The sequence below is a fragment of the Macaca thibetana genome, chromosome 8 (genome assembly GCF_024542745.1).
Source record: "Macaca thibetana thibetana isolate TM-01 chromosome 8, ASM2454274v1, whole genome shotgun sequence".
NCBI classification, from domain to species: Eukaryota; Metazoa; Chordata; class Mammalia; order Primates; family Cercopithecidae; genus Macaca; species Macaca thibetana.
The window spans coordinates 3,937,613-3,955,940 of NC_065585.1; the positions used below are offsets into that span (position 1 = coordinate 3,937,613).

Here is an 18,328-nt window from a genome sequence, read left to right on the forward strand (position 1 = left end):
GAGCTGTTGGGTGTTGTCTCCAAGATACTCACCTTGAAAACTGGGTTAGTCCAATGGGTGCATATCCTTGAGGAAATTAAGGTTGGTTAACATGAGGTGATGTTGTTGTGATGGCTAATTTAGCCTTGTTAAGATTACTGTTTGGACAATTGCCTCAACTTTGCCTGTTTTTAGAAGCTTGGAAGCTTGCATTGGTGTTGACACCCTAGGTTGATGACATTCCTTGGATAAGTTCATGAAGGTATGAGACATTTGGTAGATTTTTGTACTTACTGCTACTTTAAACAAAGTCAAGATGTCTAAAGATATTTGTTGTTTTCATCAATATAGATGCCAGTGAAGTCACCTGTGTAAAATCCGTGTACTGTGCCCCTGCCTCTGCCCTGCTTGAGGAAGGCAAGCCAGCTGTGTTCATGTGTAGGCTACTTGCGTAACAGGTGACACCCGTGCCATGCTCATGCTGTTTCATGAGGACTTCAGGGAGGCATGAGCCGGTGGCTGGTCACCCGGAGCACCTGGGCATAACTTGAGCATATAAAATAGTTTCCTTAGAGACTGGTGGGGTGGGGAGCGGTTTTCCAGTGCAGACACCCCATAGTACCTATCAGCTGATCAGCCTTGTTTGTTCATTTGCTTCATTTGTTCATTTAACAAGCCTCATCGAGCTCTTACTGTGTGGCTGGAAATGGTGCATATGGAAGGGAAAGCCCAGGTTCAAGAAGGATGGACATTGCCCACTGGGGACTGATGCTGGGAGATCTGGGGACAGATGAAAGCAGGGGATGGGGGTCTCTTGAGGGGGCTTCTCTCACTGCCTGGCAGGGTTTGGCCATCCACCAGTAGCTGTCATAATCCTTTGTGCAAGATGGGGATCACCCATTCTAAAGGGGTCCAGTGAGCCCTGAGAAGAGTCTCTCAGACTGGGGTGGTTGAGCTGATGGTGGGAAGGGCAAGAGGTGGAGATGCATGGCCGGCAGCATGGGCAGAGCCAGGCTCAGCAGAGAGACTGAAGGGAGCAGGCTGGCGGAGAGGCAGCCTACTCCGAAGGGTGATCCCTCGACCGATGGGCAGCACTGCCCAGGCATGGTTCTAGAGCTAGGGGGCCTGATGTGGGGCCTGGGTGCACGGCTGAACGTGCAGCGCCGTCCCTGGCAGGCTGGGTCAGCAGTCCCCCAAGGTGTGAAGCCGTCGTGCTGGCCCCTCAGCCTGCTGAGCAGCGGTGTCTGGCGGCTCGCCCTGACCGTAGCCATGCAGATGCTCTGGCGGTGTGAGCTAGACGCCTTTCCCACCCAGCGGCTGGTCTCCCTCCTTTTCATCTTCTCTTTGAAAGGTCAGTTTTACACCGGTTGTTAGAAGTTTGGTAGGAAAGCCCCAACATTTCAGAGGAACTCCAGTGAGGTAGCTGACTTTCCATGTCAAGGGAGCCACTCCTGCACCACTCTGTCCTTCTGTGGATTTGCAACTCTGTTACTAAGAGTAACAGTACTGTCCCCTCCTCCCCCTGTTGTCACAATCAGAGATGTCTCGAGTCATTGCCAAGTGTCCCTGGAGGGTGCAGAGTTGCCCCCGGTTGAGAATCGCTACCTTCAAATAATTCATATATTACTAGATTCCAGACATTTATTGCCTAACTGTCAGCTCTTACTGAAATGAATCTTAGGAACAGAGACTGCTTCACTTCAGGCACAAGTCTCTGAGGACACCGCAATGGGACAAAGGGCCAATTGAGCAGAAGTGCAGGGTCTGATGTTTATAATTAAGTCATTAGGATTTCTTAGAAAACTAATTGCTTTTGTTCCTGCTCAAAACCCAGCTGATGTGTTCAGTCTTTGCAGACGTGTCTGGGTGTTATTTCTTCTCACAAAAATGCCTCCTCTTACCTGGTGGAAGAAAGCAGTTAAAATCATTGACCCTATTCTGGTACAAGATTGACAGACTGAAAACAGGGAAAATCGTGACATTTTCTGTTAGGAATGATTCCAAAAAGGTGGGGGCGGAACAAGAATAGCAGAATGTTGGTCCTTGTTAAACCTGACGGTTTCTTATACTATTCTGTTTACTTTGTGTATGTTGGAAATAGTACTGGCCGGGCGTAGTGGCCCACGCCTGTAATCCCAGAGGAAGAGGCAGGTGGATCACGAGGTCAGGAGATCGAGACCATCCTGGCCAACATGGTGAAACCCTGTCTCTACTAAAAATACAAAAATTAGCCGGGTGTGGTGGCGCACGCCTGTAATCCCAGCTACTCGGGAGGCTGAGGCGGGAGAATCGCTTGAACCCGGGAGACAGAGGTTGCAGTGAGCCAAGATCGCGCCACCGCACTCCAGCCTGGGCAACAGAGCAAGACTGTCTCAAAAAAAAAAAAAAAGTTCCATGACAAAGTTTTTTGAAAAAATATTGCGGTAAGGTGACAGTTTGGAAATTCTTGTTTTAATTGAGGTGTTTCTATGGTAGAGGACATTTGGCAAAGTTGAAAGAATTCTCAGATAAGGGCTGTCGTGTGGAATTGTAGCAACGTTCGGGGGACGTAAGAAGCAAACACATAGGTAGCACTGCTTGAGCCTTTGGTTCTGAAGGAATTAGTAGGCATTCTGGTTTCCACTGCGGCGTGAAAGAAGATGTAGGGAAGAGCTGGAACGGAAGAGCCAGGCGCACGGCTTCCTTAGGTGCTATACGGAACCTCCCGTGCAGAGAGCCCTCTGTCTCCTGGGGCCCCCGCGCCGGGGACCCACCTTCTCCGTCGAGGCTGCGTGAGAGAGGAGCCAAGTGAAGACGGCACCTCGAGGTTTCTGGTCTCTGGGGAGAAAGAGAGGAGCTAATTAAGACCACCTTTGGTTCGGTGGAAATTAATGAGAAATACTTTTATTGAAACCAGTTGTTGGAAAAATTCTCAGTAAGATATTGGCCCATAGACTGGGTGCGGTGGCTCATGCCTGAAATCCCAGCACTTTGGGAGGCTGAGGCAGGCGGATCTCGGGGTCAGGAAATCGAGACCATCCTGGCAAACACAGTAAAATCCCATCTCTACTAAAAATAAAAAAAAAATTAGCTGGGTGTGGTGGCGGGCGCCTGTAGTCCCAGCTACTCAGGAGGCTGAGGCAGGAGAATGGCGTGAACCCGGGAGGCGGAGCTTGCAGTGAGCCAAGATCGCGCCACTGCACTCTAGCCTGGGAGACAGAGCGAGACTCTGTCTGAAAATATAAAAAAATAAAAAATAAAAAAAAGATACTGGCCCACAGACCTACCTTCATATAACCTTGAACACCATTTAGGTATGTTTTCAGGGGCTCTTTCTGGCACTTCAATTGAACTGAACCCGGTGTCTGGAGACCTAACTCCAGAAGTTCTGAACTTGGGGTGTTCCACATCCCCGATCTTATCTTACCTGTGGAGAGATTGACCTCATTTCCTCAAACATTTCCAAGGCAGCATTTCCAGTTGGCTTATTTCTGCTTTATTGTATGTGTTTGTCCAGGTGGAGAATTTGTCACCAAGCTGGGTTTGTCACTGGAGGCAGGGTGGTGGAAACGCGAGGGTTGGGGTGATAGGGTTCCACAGACCCTAGCAAAGCTGCGTATGGGTTGGGAGTCTCCGAACCCGTAGGTACCATAGTCAGAGTTTGGCACATGCGTGCATTTTTTTCTGAAGAGAAGGTCTGTAATTTCATTTTATTACCAAGAGGTTTTATAACCTAAAGGCCAATATCACAGGGTTCCAGGTGCCTTTGGGTAGATTTCGAACTCCCTGCTGGACAGAGAATCATGCTATCCTTATTCCATCCAGCCTCCTCCTACTTTTAATTTTTCTTTTTTTTTTTTTTTTTTTTTTTTTTTGAGACAGGGTCTCTGTCACCCAGGCTGGAGTGCAGTGGTGCGATCTTGGCTTACTGCAGTCTCCACCTCCCGGGTTCAAGTGATTCTCCTGCCTCAGCCTCTGGAGTAGCTGGTATTACAGGCTCCCGCCACCATGCCTGGCTAATTTTTGTGTTTTTAGTAGAGACGGGGTTTCGCCATGTTGCCCAAGCAGGTCTCGAGCTCCTGACCTCAGGTGATCCACCTGCCTCAGCCCCCCAAAGTGCTGGGATTACAGATGTGAGCCACTGTGCCCAGCCTGCTTTTTGTTTTTCATTTCCACCTGTCCAGGCAGGGTCTAAAGTTTCCCTTTTTGGCTGGGCACAGTGGCTCATGCTTGTAAATCCCAGTGCTTTGGGAGGCTGAGGCAGGGGAGATCGCTTGAGCTCAGGAGTTGGATACCAGCCTGGGCAATATAGTGGGGACCTTAGAAAAATTAGCTGGGTGTAGTGGTGCACACCTGTAGTCCCAGCTACTCGGGAGGATGAGGTGGGAGATCACTTGAGCTCAGGAGTTTGAGGCTGTGCACTCCACACTCCAGCCTGGGCAACAGAGCGAGACCTTGTCTCTAACAAATTAGACTTTTTTAAACAAAAGTTTAACCTTTTGATTCTCTTTTTCCTACCTTCCCCACTTTTCCCTTCACCTCCTTACTTCCCTGTCGTGATATCTGCAGCCAAAGGGCGTCACCAGCCGCCTCCAGCCTGCTGGAATAGTTACGTGCTGTGGTATACGGGGTGGACGATATTGTTACTGGCCAAAGAGTGAATATTTCTAGCGTTTTTCTCTGTCTGCTCTTTGATCCTGCTTTCCTTGATTGCCCCACCTTTGTCCTTCCCCAGGATTCACTTCCACATGAGAACATGTTTTTCGAGAACGTAGGTTTGGTTGTTAGCACGGACGTACCCAGAGTGAGTGGCAGAGAGGCATGTGATCTCGGGGCAGGTCCTTGGGGCACACAGCTTGCTCGGGGGTCAGGCGGCGCTCCACAGGGCCATCTGCTGGCCGCCCCTGACTCTGGCCGGGTTGTTTTCCTGTTTTGCAGATCATCCAGTCACTCGATGGGGATTACCAGCGGAACACCTGTTTGTGTCACCTTCCCACCTCTCTGTAGCAAGAAAATTCACTTCAGCACCTCTTCAGTAATAATGATGAAACTGGTATTAACTGAATGGCAATTATGGATTTTTAACTCTAATTCACAGTAAACCAGCAAGCCATATGTTTAAAATCCAACCAAAAATCGTTGTGTGTTGCTGCATGTCTCATACCATTGTGAGAAGTTGTGAGACACCCACCTGTGCAAAGAGGAATGTAAGTGTTACTTGCCCGAGGAACACAACCGAAGCAGAAAGAGAAGACGTCTTATTTATCATTACAGATAGATGAAAGCATTATTTATATAGATAGAATATATAGATAAATATATATATTTTTGGTGGTAATGAAAATGGCTCCGCAGAATGCCGACCCGGAATCTATGCAAGTTCAAGAGTTATCCGTGCCCCTGCCGGACCCACAGAAAGCCGGAGGCGCAGAGGCCGAGAACTGCGAGACCATCAGCGAGGGGTCCATAGACCGAATCCCCGTGCGCCTGTGGGTGATGCACGGGGCGGTGATGTTTGGCAGGGAGTTCTGTTACGCCATGGAAACCGCTCTGGTCACACCAATACTGTTGCAGATTGGTAAGTCTCCTCCCCGTCTGTGCGCAGTGTACGCTGAGCGGAGTGCTAGCGGACTGGGCGTGGCTCTGATCCTCCGGAGGTGGAGGATGGCATGTCCTGGAGAACCACGGGCACAGAAGTCTTGGTCTCCTCTCCCTTCAGCCTGCCCTGATGCTGGTTTTCTTCTCCTGTTTTTAGCCAGGTTTGGGGAGGAACGATCTTCGTATGTTGACGCTGAATTACAGTTTTGGCAAAGTAGCTGAGTGTCTGGGGCAGATTGGCACTGATACATACTGACTCTCAGCCGGGGCCCATCTCCCCTGCTGTCCCTGCCAGGGCACAGTGAACGATGAGCAAAGGTTAGGGTCGCCAGCACTGACAGTCACTGTCTGTGTCATGCAGGCGAATTTGGGAGACCCTCTGTGCCACACTCTGATTCTTCGTGTGTAAAGTGATTGCAATCACACACCAACCCAAAGAGGGTCCCAGGTGCACTTAGAACAGTGCCTGGCTGTGGGAGACACTGAAAGATGCTGTCATCTTATCATTGTTGCTGTTGACTTGAAACCAAGGTTATTGTGGACGGTAGATGGCTCAGTGACAGGCATTTCCAAAAGCATGAAAATTCACAGTCACATGCAGGTGGGCATGAAAACACGGAAATTCACAGACACGCAGGTGGGCATGAAAACATGGAAATTCACAGACACACGCAGGTGGGCATGAAAACATGGAAATTCACAGACACATGCAGGTGGGCATGAAAGCATGGAAATTCAGACGCGCAGGTGAGCAGGAAAACAGGGAAATTCACAGACACTCAAGCGGGCGTGAAAACACGGAAATTCAGACACGCGCAGGTGAGCAGGAAAACACGGAAATTCACAGACACACTCAAGTGGGCGTGAAAACACGGAAATTCACAGACACGCAGGTGGGCATGAAAACATGGAAATTCACAGAGACACACACAGGTGGGCATGAAGGCACGGAAATTCAGACACACGCAGGTGACCAGGAAAATACGGAAATTCACAGACACACTCAAGTGGGCGTGAAAACACGGAAATTCAGACACGCGCAGGTGGGCATGAAAACACAGAAATTCACCAACACGCACAGGTGGGCATGAAAACATAGAAATTCAGAGACACTCAGGTGGGCATGAAAACACAGAAATTCGGACTCACAGATGGGCATGAAAGCACAGAAATTCAGACGCGCAGGTGAGCATCAAAATACGGAAATTCACAGAGGGGTACAGGTGGGCATGAAAACATGGAAATTCACAGACACACGCAGGTGGGCATGAACACATGGAAATTCACAGAGACACGCAGGTGGGCACGAAAACAACGGAAATTCACACACGCATAGGTGGGCGTGAAAACACGGAAATTCAGAGACACCCACAGGTAGGCATGAAAACACGGAAATTCACAAATGAGCGCAGGTGGGCATGAAAGCACGGAAATTCACAGACACAGGTGGGCGTGAAAACACGGAAATTCACAGAGACACGCAGATGGGTGTTAGAACACGGAAATTCACAGACACACACAGGTGGGTGTGAGAACATGGAAATTCACAGACACGCAGGTGGGCGTGAGAACACGGAAATTCACAGACAACGTGCAGGTGGGCGTGAGAACACGGAAATTCACAGAGACACGCACAGGTGGGTGTGAGAACATGGAAATTCACAAACACGCGCAGGTGGGCATGACCAGGCTCACATGTGCAAGATGTGTTTCTTCCAGATTACTGGGCAAGAGAGCGGGGACCCTGTAGGGAGTCCCCACGGGGAGCGTCTTGGGCCCGAAAAGTTTTGTCAGAATGTTTAGTTTTCCTTATGATCTAAGGAAGTTTTGAGATCTGTCATTTTCCAAACCCTTAGCCATATAAGGTATCTGGGTAAGAGGCAGACAATTTAGAAGCATCAGTTTTATTCTAGAATTCCACATGTTGCACAGTAAAGTATTTTTAAGCCTACTTATTTTGGTGGTTTTAGGGATGTTTGTTGGTACAAACATAATAAAGTGTTTCTTGTTCCGTGAGCGCTCACTCAGCCTCGCTGCAGTGCGGCTCCCTCGGTTACGTGCACGGATCTGACTCCAGCATGAAATTGTAGCGTTTTCTCCCCCTGTGTGTGGGGCGGCCCTGCTGGCATCGGCACCGACTCCCTGTCACCCTGCCGTGGAGCTGATGCTCATTATTACCGAAATCACAGGAGATACTGTGTCCATCCCTCGATCGTGTCGCTTAATACATTAATGAAAAAGCACTCATCTTACTTTTCCAGTGCTTCCATTATTGCATTTCAGCGTGCTTTTCCGTTTGCAGTCCTGTGTCTTTTTTGATCTTTAAAAACCTTGTTTTGAGAAGGCTTCGTGAGAAGGCCAGAGGACCTGGGGCTCAGACACGGTTAAAGGACTCTTTTCTGGAGGGCTGGGGAGTCGGACGTAGGGGACCGGGTTCAGGTCGCGCTTTCGTTCTCTCCTGTGTGTGTCACTCTACATTTATTCTGCTTGTGCTCCCTGGGTGCTCATCATATCCTAGGGCATGGAGGGTGGACAGGACCCACATCTGTGGGCTAGGGGGCTTTGCTCTGTGGCAGGGGGACACTTCGAGAAAGAAAGTGACCCGACCAGCGAGGGAGAGAAACGGGCTGGGTCAGTGTGGGCAGGCCTGTATGGAGAGCAGGGCAAGGGCTCTTGGGCATCGCATCCAGAGGCCGAGGGAGGGGAGACCTGGATGTGTTCATGGAACTGAAGGACCACTTCTGCCACTAGACCTTAGCCAGGGAGAAGTTGGGTAGCAACTAATTTTACTAAACATTTATTTTGTCCCTTCAGTGTGTAAGGACTTGGCACTGAGGCAATTATGAAAGCATTGTCATAACAAAGCTCAGGCGGTTGGAGTTACGAATTGGGCACCATCCTTCAGTTTCTGGACAATGAGTTCTGGTCGTGGTGACAAATACAAAATTTAGAACCTCTGGTTCCTGAGAATGAGTTGATATGATAAAGAGTCGTTAGGAACTGCTTTTCCCTAGTTTTCTCTATGGCGGATGATGTGTATTGTGGCTTTAAAAACCTGAATGCTTCCGCAAAACCTTGGAATTTTCATACTTTATAGATGGTGGGTCTCAATTTCTATACAGCTTAGCACATTGCGTTGTTTGGTTTTGATTATTACATGAGACTTGTATAGATTTGAGAAAATTTCGGAGGACAAATACAGACGCTCCTCACCTTGCAGCGGGGCTACGTCCCAGTAAACCCATCGTTGAAAATATCTTAAGTTGAAAATGTGTTTAACACACCTACCCCACCGCACGTCATAGCACAGCCTCACCTTTCTTAACCATGCCCAGAACACTCACATCAGGCTGGGCACGCTGGCTCATGCCTGTAATCCCAACACTTTGGGAGGCCGAGGTGGGAGGATCACTTGAGCCCAGGAGTTCAAGACTAGCTAGGGCAACATACTGAAACTCCGTGTCTACAAAAAATAAAAAATTAGCTGGGTGTGGTGGTGTACACCTGTAATCACGGCTATTCAGGAGGCTGAGGTGGGAGGATTGCTTGCACCTGGGAGATGGAGGCTGCAGTGAGCCATGATCATGCCACTGCACTCCAGCCTGAATGACAGAGTGAGACCCTGTCTCAAAAACAAAACAAAACAAAACAAAAAAGAACCACTCACACCAGCCTATAGTTGGGCAAAATAATGTAACACAGAGCCTATTTTGTAATAAAGTGTTGAAGATCTCATGTAATTTATTGAATACTGTACTCAAAGTGAAAACCAGTGTGTATGAGGACTCAAAATACGGTTTCCAGTGAATGTGTATGGCTTTCACATTAGCATGAAGTTGAACAATCGTAGGTCCAACCGTCATAAGCCCAGGACCTGTCTGCATATGTACTTCACTACACTATATATGTAGTGCATATTAAAGGTAGCTTTCCGAAGTTGCAGGGGTGTCTGTTCCATATAAACCTCCAGAAATGGTGACTGAAATGGGAAGAGTTGTAGTAAGTGGTTAGGCTGTGGCAAACTGACCCTAACCAGATGAAAGTAACCTTTATTGACCCTAAGCACTACATAGTTCACGTAAAACTATAAGCCCTGGTCTGTGTTGAGCAGGAGAGTAGGAACTGTGAATAGAAGATATTTTTACAGGTGATAGGAACAGGGCTTTAATGAGTTTGTTCTTAGATGTGCTTAGATTGAGTCCAGACAACAAAAGGCCCAATTTATTTCTCAAGGTTTGACTGAAATTACACTTACAAGGACAATGTAGTGACCCAAGTTTTCCCTGATCGGAGTGGGAGTTTCTTTAAAGAGTTGTCTGCCGTCCGTACCCAGAGATTTGGAAATACTGTTCCCCCAGTCTGGGCAGTTTGACAGTTGGCATGAGATGTCCACAGTGGTGTGGCTGTCGCCATTAGGACCTAGAATATTTTCATCACCCCAAGGCTCCCAATGCCCCCCACATCAGCCACTGCACTGCCCCCAGCCACCACCAACCTGCCTCTGTTGTCATGGTGCTGCCCGTTCTGGAATCAATGTAAATGGAATCACATAGCATATGGTCTGGCTCTTGTCACTTAGCATAATACTTTTCTGATAGATTCATCCATGTTACTGCATGAATCAGTACTTTGCCCCTTTTCAGTGCTGACTAGTGCTCCACTGAATGGACGTGCCGTCATTTGTTTTCATCCATCAGGTGGTAGAGATTTGGGTTGTTTCCATTTTGGAGGCTGTGATAATAAAGCTGCTGTGAACATTGACCTGCAAGGCCCTGTGTGGATGTGTTTCATTTCTCATGAGTGAGTCACTGGGAGTGGCTTGCTGGGTCCAGTGCTTTCCAGGGCGTTGGTACCTCTTGCATTCCTACCGCAGTATAGGAGAGTTCCCATTTCTCCACATCCTCGCCAACACTTAGTGTTGTCAGTCTTTTTAAACTTCATTCATTGAAGTGGGTGTGAGCCATATCTCATTGCAGCTTTAATTTGCATGTTTTTTTTGTTTTTTTTTGTTTTTTTTAAGATGGGGTCTCACTCCGTCACCCAGGCTGGAGTGCCATGGCACTATCACAACTTACTGCAGCCATGACCTCCTGGGCTCAGCTGATTCTCCCACCTCAGCCTCCCAGGTAGCTGGGACTACAGGTGTGCACCACCACACCCATCCAACTTTTGTATTCTTTGTAGAGATGAGGTTTCACCATGTTGCCCAGGCTGGTTTCAAACTTCTGGGCTCAAGCCATCTGCCCACCTCAGCCTCACCAAGTGCTGTAATTACAGGTGTGAGCTACTATGTCTAACCTGTGTGTGTGTGTGTGTGTGTGTGTGTGTGTGTGTGTATATATATATATTTTTTTTTTTCTTACACTTTATTGAGACAAGGTTTTGCTATGTCACCCAGGCCAGTCTTGAACTCTTGGACTTACGTGATCCTCCCACCGTGGTATCCCAAAGTGCTAGGGTTACAGGCGTGAGCCACTTTGTTTTGTTTTGTTTTAACAGGGACTCTGTTTCCCAGGCTGAAACACAGTGGTGTGATCATAGCTCTCTGCAGCCTCAACCTTCCTGGGCTCAAGCGATCCTTCCGCCTCAGCTTCCTGAGTAGCTTGGACTATAGGCACGCACCACCATACCTGGCTAATACTTTAAATTTTTTACGGAGATGGAGTCTCATTATGTTGCCCTGGTTAGTCTAGAACTCCCGTGCTCAAGTGATTCTCCTGCCTCAGTCCCAAAGTGCCTGGGCTATAGGCGTGAACCACTGTGCCAGGCTCCTCGTCATTTTTCTAATGATACCTTTCAGAAAGCAAAAGTTTTAAATTTTGATGAAATTTGGTGTATCAAATATTTTTTTTTGTTCTTTTTCAATTAAGAACTCTTTGCCTGATCTGAAGTCTTTTTAAGAGTTGGAGGGTCTCGCTACATTGCCTGGGCTGGAGTGTAGTACTGTGATCATGGCTCACTGCAGCTTCAACTCCTGGGCCTGAAGTCTTAATGATTTTCTCTTACGTTTCCTTCTAGATTCCTTAATAGTTCTCTCACCTAGGTCTGTGATCCATTTTGAGTTCATTTTTGTATACCATAAGAGTTGAGGGGTTCCCCCTCCATCTGGCACGTGGAAATTGAGTTGTTCCAGCACCATGTGTAAAAAGGCTGTCCTTTCCCATTGAAATCCATGGCGCCCCTGTTGGCATTAACTGACCACCTATACTGTGAATCTGTTTCTAGGCACTGTTCTGTTCCTTGGATCTATGAGTCTGTTCTTGATACAATTGATTAATTTCTGTAGTTTTATGGTGCATCTTGAAATTAGGAAATATACCTACCTTTTGAAACTTGTTTTTGGCCAGGCATGGTGACTCACACCTGTAATACCAGCACTTTGGGAGGCCAAGGCAGGAAGATTGGTTGAACTCAGGCGTTCGAGACCAGCCCAGGCAACACAGCAAGACCTCATTTCTAAAAAAGAAAAAGAAAACTTGTTTTGGCTGTTGTAGGTCTTTCACATTTCCATATAAATTTTAGAATTATCAATTTCTACAAAAAGCCTGCTGGATTTTTACTGGGATTGCGTTGAATCTGTAGAGAATTGACATCTTAATTTTGAGTCCTTCAATCCATGAACATAATAGATCTTCTCGATACATTTAAGTCTTTAATTTCTCCTAGGAATGTTTCGTAATTTTCAGTATGTAGGTCTGTCACATACTTGAAGTATTTCATTGTATCATGTTATTGTAAATGGTACTGCCTTAATTTCCACTTCTGGTTCTTCATCGTTCTGTAGAGTAGTATAACTGATTTTTATATATTGACCTTATACCTTGCAGTCTTGCCAGACTCACTTAGTAGTTCCAGTATAATTAAAAGTATAACTTTTAATTATAAGACCTGTATTGGTGTTCCTTCTTTCCTGATATTGGTAATTTGATCAGTCTGGTTAAAGGTTTATCAATTTTGCTGGTCTTTTCAAAGACTCTGCTTTCAGCTTCATTCGGTTTTTTCTTCTGTTGTTCATTTCTATTCTGTTAATTTATGCTCTTATATTCATTTTGTTTTTTTCTGCTTACTTGGTTTTTTAATTTGCCATTTTTCTAGTTTATTATTTTTCTATTATTAGATGGGGTCTCACTGTGTTGCCCAGGCTGGCTGGACTGAAACTCCTGGGCTCAGGAGATCCTCCTGCCTCAGCCTCCTGAGTAGCTGGGATTGCAGGTGTGTACCACCACAACTGACTACTTTTTCTAGTTTAAGGTCGAGCCTAGAGCATTGGTTTTTTTCAGACTTTTCTTTCCTAATAAAATCATTTATTAGAAATGGCTTCATTTCTAATAAATAAAATTGCTGGTACGCAGAGGGGTCAGGGAGGAATATCAAGAGACTGTAAGAGACCCCTGAGATACCCTCTGTGTGACCCCGGTGACCTTCATCCCCTGGTTTTCACGGCCTTGTGCAATCCCCTCCCCTTGAGTAATTCCTGTTAACCAATAGAATATGGCAGCACTGAGGGAATGTGGTCTGATGCGAACGTGTGACTCCACCTTGCTGGGAGATCCTCTCTGTTGCTGCCTTGGCCTGCACATATTGATGAGTCAAGCTGCTTTCTTAGAAAGACCCATATGGCGAATAACTGAGCAGGAGGCCTCAGCCAACACCCCCAGGGCCGAGGCTGTTGGTCCAGGAGCCTGAGAGAGGCCCTAAGCCAGAGCTACCCCACAGAGCTGTGGCTGGATTCCCGGCCATAGGAGCTGTGTGGCCGTAACTGTCGCTCTGTGCCGCTGGATGCTGTGCAGTTTGTTACGCGGCAGCAGGAAACCAGAACACATGCTCAGAATATTCTGGTGGTCAGACTCTTGGACTGCACTGCTTCCCCCTGTATAACTTAGGGTGCGTTGGTATCTTTCCCATTGTCTGAATCCTCATCTTGGTAGAAGGGGTACGAAAGTACTGCAGATGAAGCATGTTTGTATTGATAAATATCTCAGCAAAAACCTTAGATGATAACTCGTTTTGAAATATCAAGCAATAGCAAGTCTGCCCTTTCTCTCTTCCCCAGAGAAAACTTTCCCTTTGGAAATCAGCAAACTGGAAGCTGTGAGAAGCAAATTAGCTCCATCTCTGCCATCAGCAGAATCAGTAGAGGAGTTGTTCGAAATCTAGGAGCAGCCAGCTGATGCCTGTGTGTGTGCGGTGGCCCTTGATGGCAGTTTCCTAAAGTGATTCACCCTGCACCATCCTTACTCCAGGCAGTGTGCCGTCTTCTGCAGACGTCAGTGGTGACACTGCCTGTGATGCTGCTGGCAGACAGTGCTGCTGCCCCTGGGAGGCCCCTCCCTTCCCCCCGGCAGACAATTCTGCCGCCCCTGAGAGGCCCCTCCCTTCCCCCTGCCCTTGATTCCTGGCCTGAAGGCTGGTCTTTAGGTCCCGTTGCTTCCTCTTACTTCCTCCCATGTGGCCTCCCTGGAGTCCTTGCACCACACACAGTGGGGTTGGGACACGCTGAGGGTCTGTGAGTCCCATCTAGCTCTAAGGGTCCAGCTTTCTCTGAGTGACAGTTTGGGAGCTGTCTGCCATCAGGTGACTTTGGTGTACTCGTGATGCTGAGACCAACTTTTTGGGGTCTCCTGGGAGACCCTGATGCTCTGGGATTCTCCAGGCTGCCCCCTGGGTCAGCCCTGGGGGAGGCAAGCAGTAAGGGGGGCTCTGGGAACCCTGGACAGAAGAGCGGAAGGCCCATTGTTCGTTTAGTGATGAATTAACACTTTCCTTTATGATGATGATTCAAGTCCTGTTTCTGGTTTCTCTTTCATTTCCATTATTTGCTCAAGTGACAGAAATTTCCTGTCCCTCCCCAAAACGGTGGTGGTGGAGGTAGCAGCAGCCAACAACCCAATGTTGGCTCCTCTCGGAGAATCCAAAAATCGATCGTTTTCCATGTGTGCAGCCTTACTTATCTCTGCAGATACCAGCATCTCGTTTCTTCTGGAAGCGTGTGCAGAGTTAACACATATGATGTGCTTAGAACAGAGCCTGTAATTTTAGCTGTTATTACTGTCATTATTTATTTTTTTTCTCCACTTGGGTTCCTAGTCACCGGCCTTGGTAACTTTCATCGAGGGCCTCCCTCGCACTGAGTGTTGAAAAGTCACTCAGTGGTTCAGTTTGCACCCCATTCATTGCACCCCAGTACAGCCCAGCCTCCACCTCCCCCCCAACCCCCACATGTCTTCTTGCTGAATGCACAGGGATGTCCTCATTTCCAGACTCGAGGTTTTCTGGGCCCTGGTGCTGGCCCTGTCTCCATCGCACAGGACTGAGTGGGCCTGGCTTCCGGCTCTGCCTTCCCTCACTCTTTTCCTGTGTGTGTCCTGTCCTGAGCCCCATCGGTGTCACACTGGACAACTCCAGGGTCTGTCACACTCAGTACGTTTGAGAGAGCAATGCTTTCAAAAATGGTGCTGTGTTGGATTTGATGAAACACAGCCCATCTATCTCCAGGCCAGACTTGTCTCTGCAGCTGTTTACTGCTCACGTCCGCCTGTGCTGGCCCCGCTGCATGCTCCCACTCAACACACTCCACAGTGTGCGCATCTCTTCAGTGTTCACGTTGCTCCAGGACCCCCTGCAGCCCTGTCTTTCCACCCCTTGTTCCTGCAGGATGCCCTCTGCCTCCTAGACGGTGCATCCCCTAAGGACCAGGTCCGACTCACCTTTGTTCCAAACCATGCCCAGCATGGAACAGAGGCTTGCGGGAATGAAGGAATGACTTGCTGATGAAGGGGAAATTGACATGCCTTAGGCGCCTCACATGACCACCGGCCAGAAGCTGATGCATTATATTCCAGAGGAGGCTAGAGGCCATTCTGCCTCCGGCCCAGGCATGGCTGGACTCCATCTGGAGCTGCTCACTTGGAGGAGGCACAGGGGAACCTCCTGCAGGCAGGGTAGGGAGGAGGCCTTTCAAACCCAGGTGTTACCAGTCAGCACTGTGGCCAAGACAGAACCTCCTGTGACCTCAGGACGGGCGGAGCGCACCGTGAAGAATCAGGGGCAGTCTCCCAAGTAGCCGAGTTGATTGGGAGGGCAATTGGGTATACAGCTGACCCTTAAGCAAGTCGGGTTAGGGGTGCTGACTCCCCGTGCAGTCAAAAATCCATGTGTATCTTTTGACTTCCCCTAAAACCTGACTACCGATAGCTTCCTGACTGGAAGCCTTACCAATCATGTAAGCAGGCAGTCAACACATCCCTTCTATGTTCTATGTGGTATATGTTTACAGCCAAGTAACCTGAAGAAAACAGAGCTAAGAAAAGTATAAAGAAGAGAAATGTATTTCCTATTCGTTATGTGGAAGTGGACCGTCATAAAGGCCTTCATCCTCATCTTCATGTTGAGTAGGCTGAGGAGGAACAGGGGTGGGTCTTGCTGTCTCGGGTGGCAGAGGCGGGAGAAAATCTGTGTAAGTGACCGGTACAGTTCAAACTCACATTGTTCAAGGGTCAGCTGTATTTAAATTTATTTTTGAGACAGGTCTCTGTCGCCCAGGCTGGAGCACAGTGGTGCGATTACGGCTCACTGCAACCGTGACCTCCCAGGCTCAAGCCATCCTACTGTCTCGGCCTCCCAAAGTGCTGAGATGGTAGGTGTGAGCCACTGTACCTGGCCTGTATTTAAATCTCGCAAAGTTTCTGGCAAATATCATTTCAGTGTTAGTATGGTTGATGGCAAGTGGTTCTGTTTTTCTGACAGTGGAAGGAATGGGTTTTCCTGTTCTTAAAAACCCTTTCTAGTTTGTGGGAATAAAAGCGCCATTGACACAGATGCCATTGCGCTTCCGTGCTTGCCGCAGTGGGGGACTGTGCACCTGGCGGAGCTGCCCTCGGTCACGTCCCCACACCACTGTGTAGGCTCGCTCACGCCTCGCCCTCACTCCCACATTGGAGGACCTGCTGAGCCACATGCGGTGTCTTGGGACACAGAAGGCAGACATAGGGTCCCCTGACCTTCCGGCAGCCCAGTGGGGAGAACAGTCGTGGAAACAGGTTGCTGCAAGGTGGTGCTCAGAGGGGGTCTGACAGTGTGTGGAGGGACCCCAGAGCAGGAGTAACACTCCCAACGCTAGCAGGTTTTTCTGTGGTTCCCAGCAAAGCCTTGGAGGTGGAGCCTCTGTCACCACCCGATAGACAGGTCCTGGCCCTGCCGGCTCCCTACTGCACATGGGCTGGCTTAGCTTTGAAAATCCTGTCTCCTCTTGTGAGATTCTACAGCCTCCTGCCACATTTCCTGGCCTGGGATCCACATTCAGGTCCACATTCAGCTTCCTTCGGTGTTTGTATAAACCCAGGATGGTGGTGGGTGGGCTCCCCCGACACGTGGCCTCCAGTCTCGGGCCTGTGCATTGAGGTGCTCGTGGAAGACAATATCTGCCGGCTCTCTTCCCAGCAGCCTGTGAGTGAGAGCAGGGAGTGGCAAGCTGCCTAATGGAGGAGTTTGGCTCAGCGACTTGTCCAGGGTCAGTGTGGGCTTGTTATCTGGGGCACTCATCGATGTACCACGGGAGCTGCGGCAAGCAACCAACCAAGCAACTTTGTATTCTCATGAGACCCTCAGGTTCTTTTTCCCAGTGCTCTCTTGCCTGTTCTTGATAACGGGGGAGTATGGTGTTCTGTCTGATACTGGAGCCTGCATTGCTAATCGCAGCACTTCCCGCACTGGTCTAAACATCCTCTGTGGGAGAACGATGTAGAATTGTCACAGCCAGGAGCCACGTTCATTCCCGCTGCGGAGGTCACTTGGGCCTGGCTTGTTAGATACCCAGGTTTAAGAAATGTAAAAATCATGATGATTCCAGTACTTACTTACTTTTATTTCTTAAATTCTATCTGTCACATGAGTTGGATTATTTAGAAGACTCTGGGCCTTTCGGTCATCGTCCTGGTCGTCACTGTTAGTTGTGCAGGATTTTGTTTTCCTTTTATGGTGAAGTTTGAGTCTGTGGGTTTTTATTTTCAGTTGCCAGTTGTCCCGTGATCTCAGCTAAATGTGCATATAATGATGGCCGCACTTGGCGGGATGCGCTTCCCTTTTCATCTCATCTGTGCAGGGAGCTTGAGGACAGGCTCCCGGCCACAAGGAGGACTGCCCACTCACTCTTTTCTGTCTGACCTGGAGATTCGGGCGGTCCGCTGTCCATGTGAAGGCCACCGCACACTCCCTTGTCTTGTCCCTCTATGCACCATGACTTCACAGTGGCCATCTCTGTCCCGGCAGGAATGGCCCTGCGCCTCCTTCTTCCTGGCCAGGGTGGGACCTGAATCCTTGATTCCACACAGCCACCTCCTCTTCTGAAGGTGCTCTAGAGCAGAAGCAGTGCTCCCTCCTAGCGCTGCGGGGATTGCTGGGCTCCCAGGCCTGGGAGGAAAGGCTTGGAGGTGGCACAGAAGGCGGTGGGGGTGCCCGGACTGCTGGCTGGCTGTGAAGGGAGAGATAGCCCACCTGTCCCCAGAGGGCCCTGTCAGCACCATCCCGTGAGCAGGTCCTGCCCCACAGAGCCAGCCCACCAGCGGTTCCCAGACCCTCACCCAAAAGGGAAGCTGTTTTTCTTTCTCTTTTTTTTTTCTTTGACTGTGTTGTAAAGGATGCGAAGGAACTGTTTTTAAAATATAAATTCTACTTTCTTAAATGGACAGTGCCTTCACCAAGTTCAGAGTTGAGAAGTTACCATAGGGCAGACTGCAAGGTTTCCATCCACTCCTGTCCCCCAGGCTCCCATCTC

General features: G+C 48.8%; 1 protein-coding gene and 1 pseudogene across 5 annotated transcripts in view; both read left to right on the top strand.

Annotated features, from left to right (window-relative positions):
• The window catches only part of LOC126961749 (uncharacterized), a 191,613-nt pseudogene that overhangs the window by 139,025 nt on the left and 34,260 nt on the right, over nt 1-18,328 (top strand). The window lies entirely within an intron of this gene.
• Nucleotides 1-18,328, top strand: part of SLC45A4 (solute carrier family 45 member 4) — a 98,899-nt gene that overhangs the window by 46,311 nt on the left and 34,260 nt on the right. For all 4 annotated transcript variants that reach the window (XM_050802388.1, XM_050802385.1, XM_050802389.1 and 1 more), the window contains exon 2: nt 4,897-5,536. In XM_050802388.1, the coding sequence (XP_050658345.1) occupies nt 5,296-5,536 (241 nt within the window). In that variant the 5' untranslated portion in view covers nt 4,897-5,295. The remainder of the gene's footprint in view (nt 1-4,896; nt 5,537-18,328) is intronic.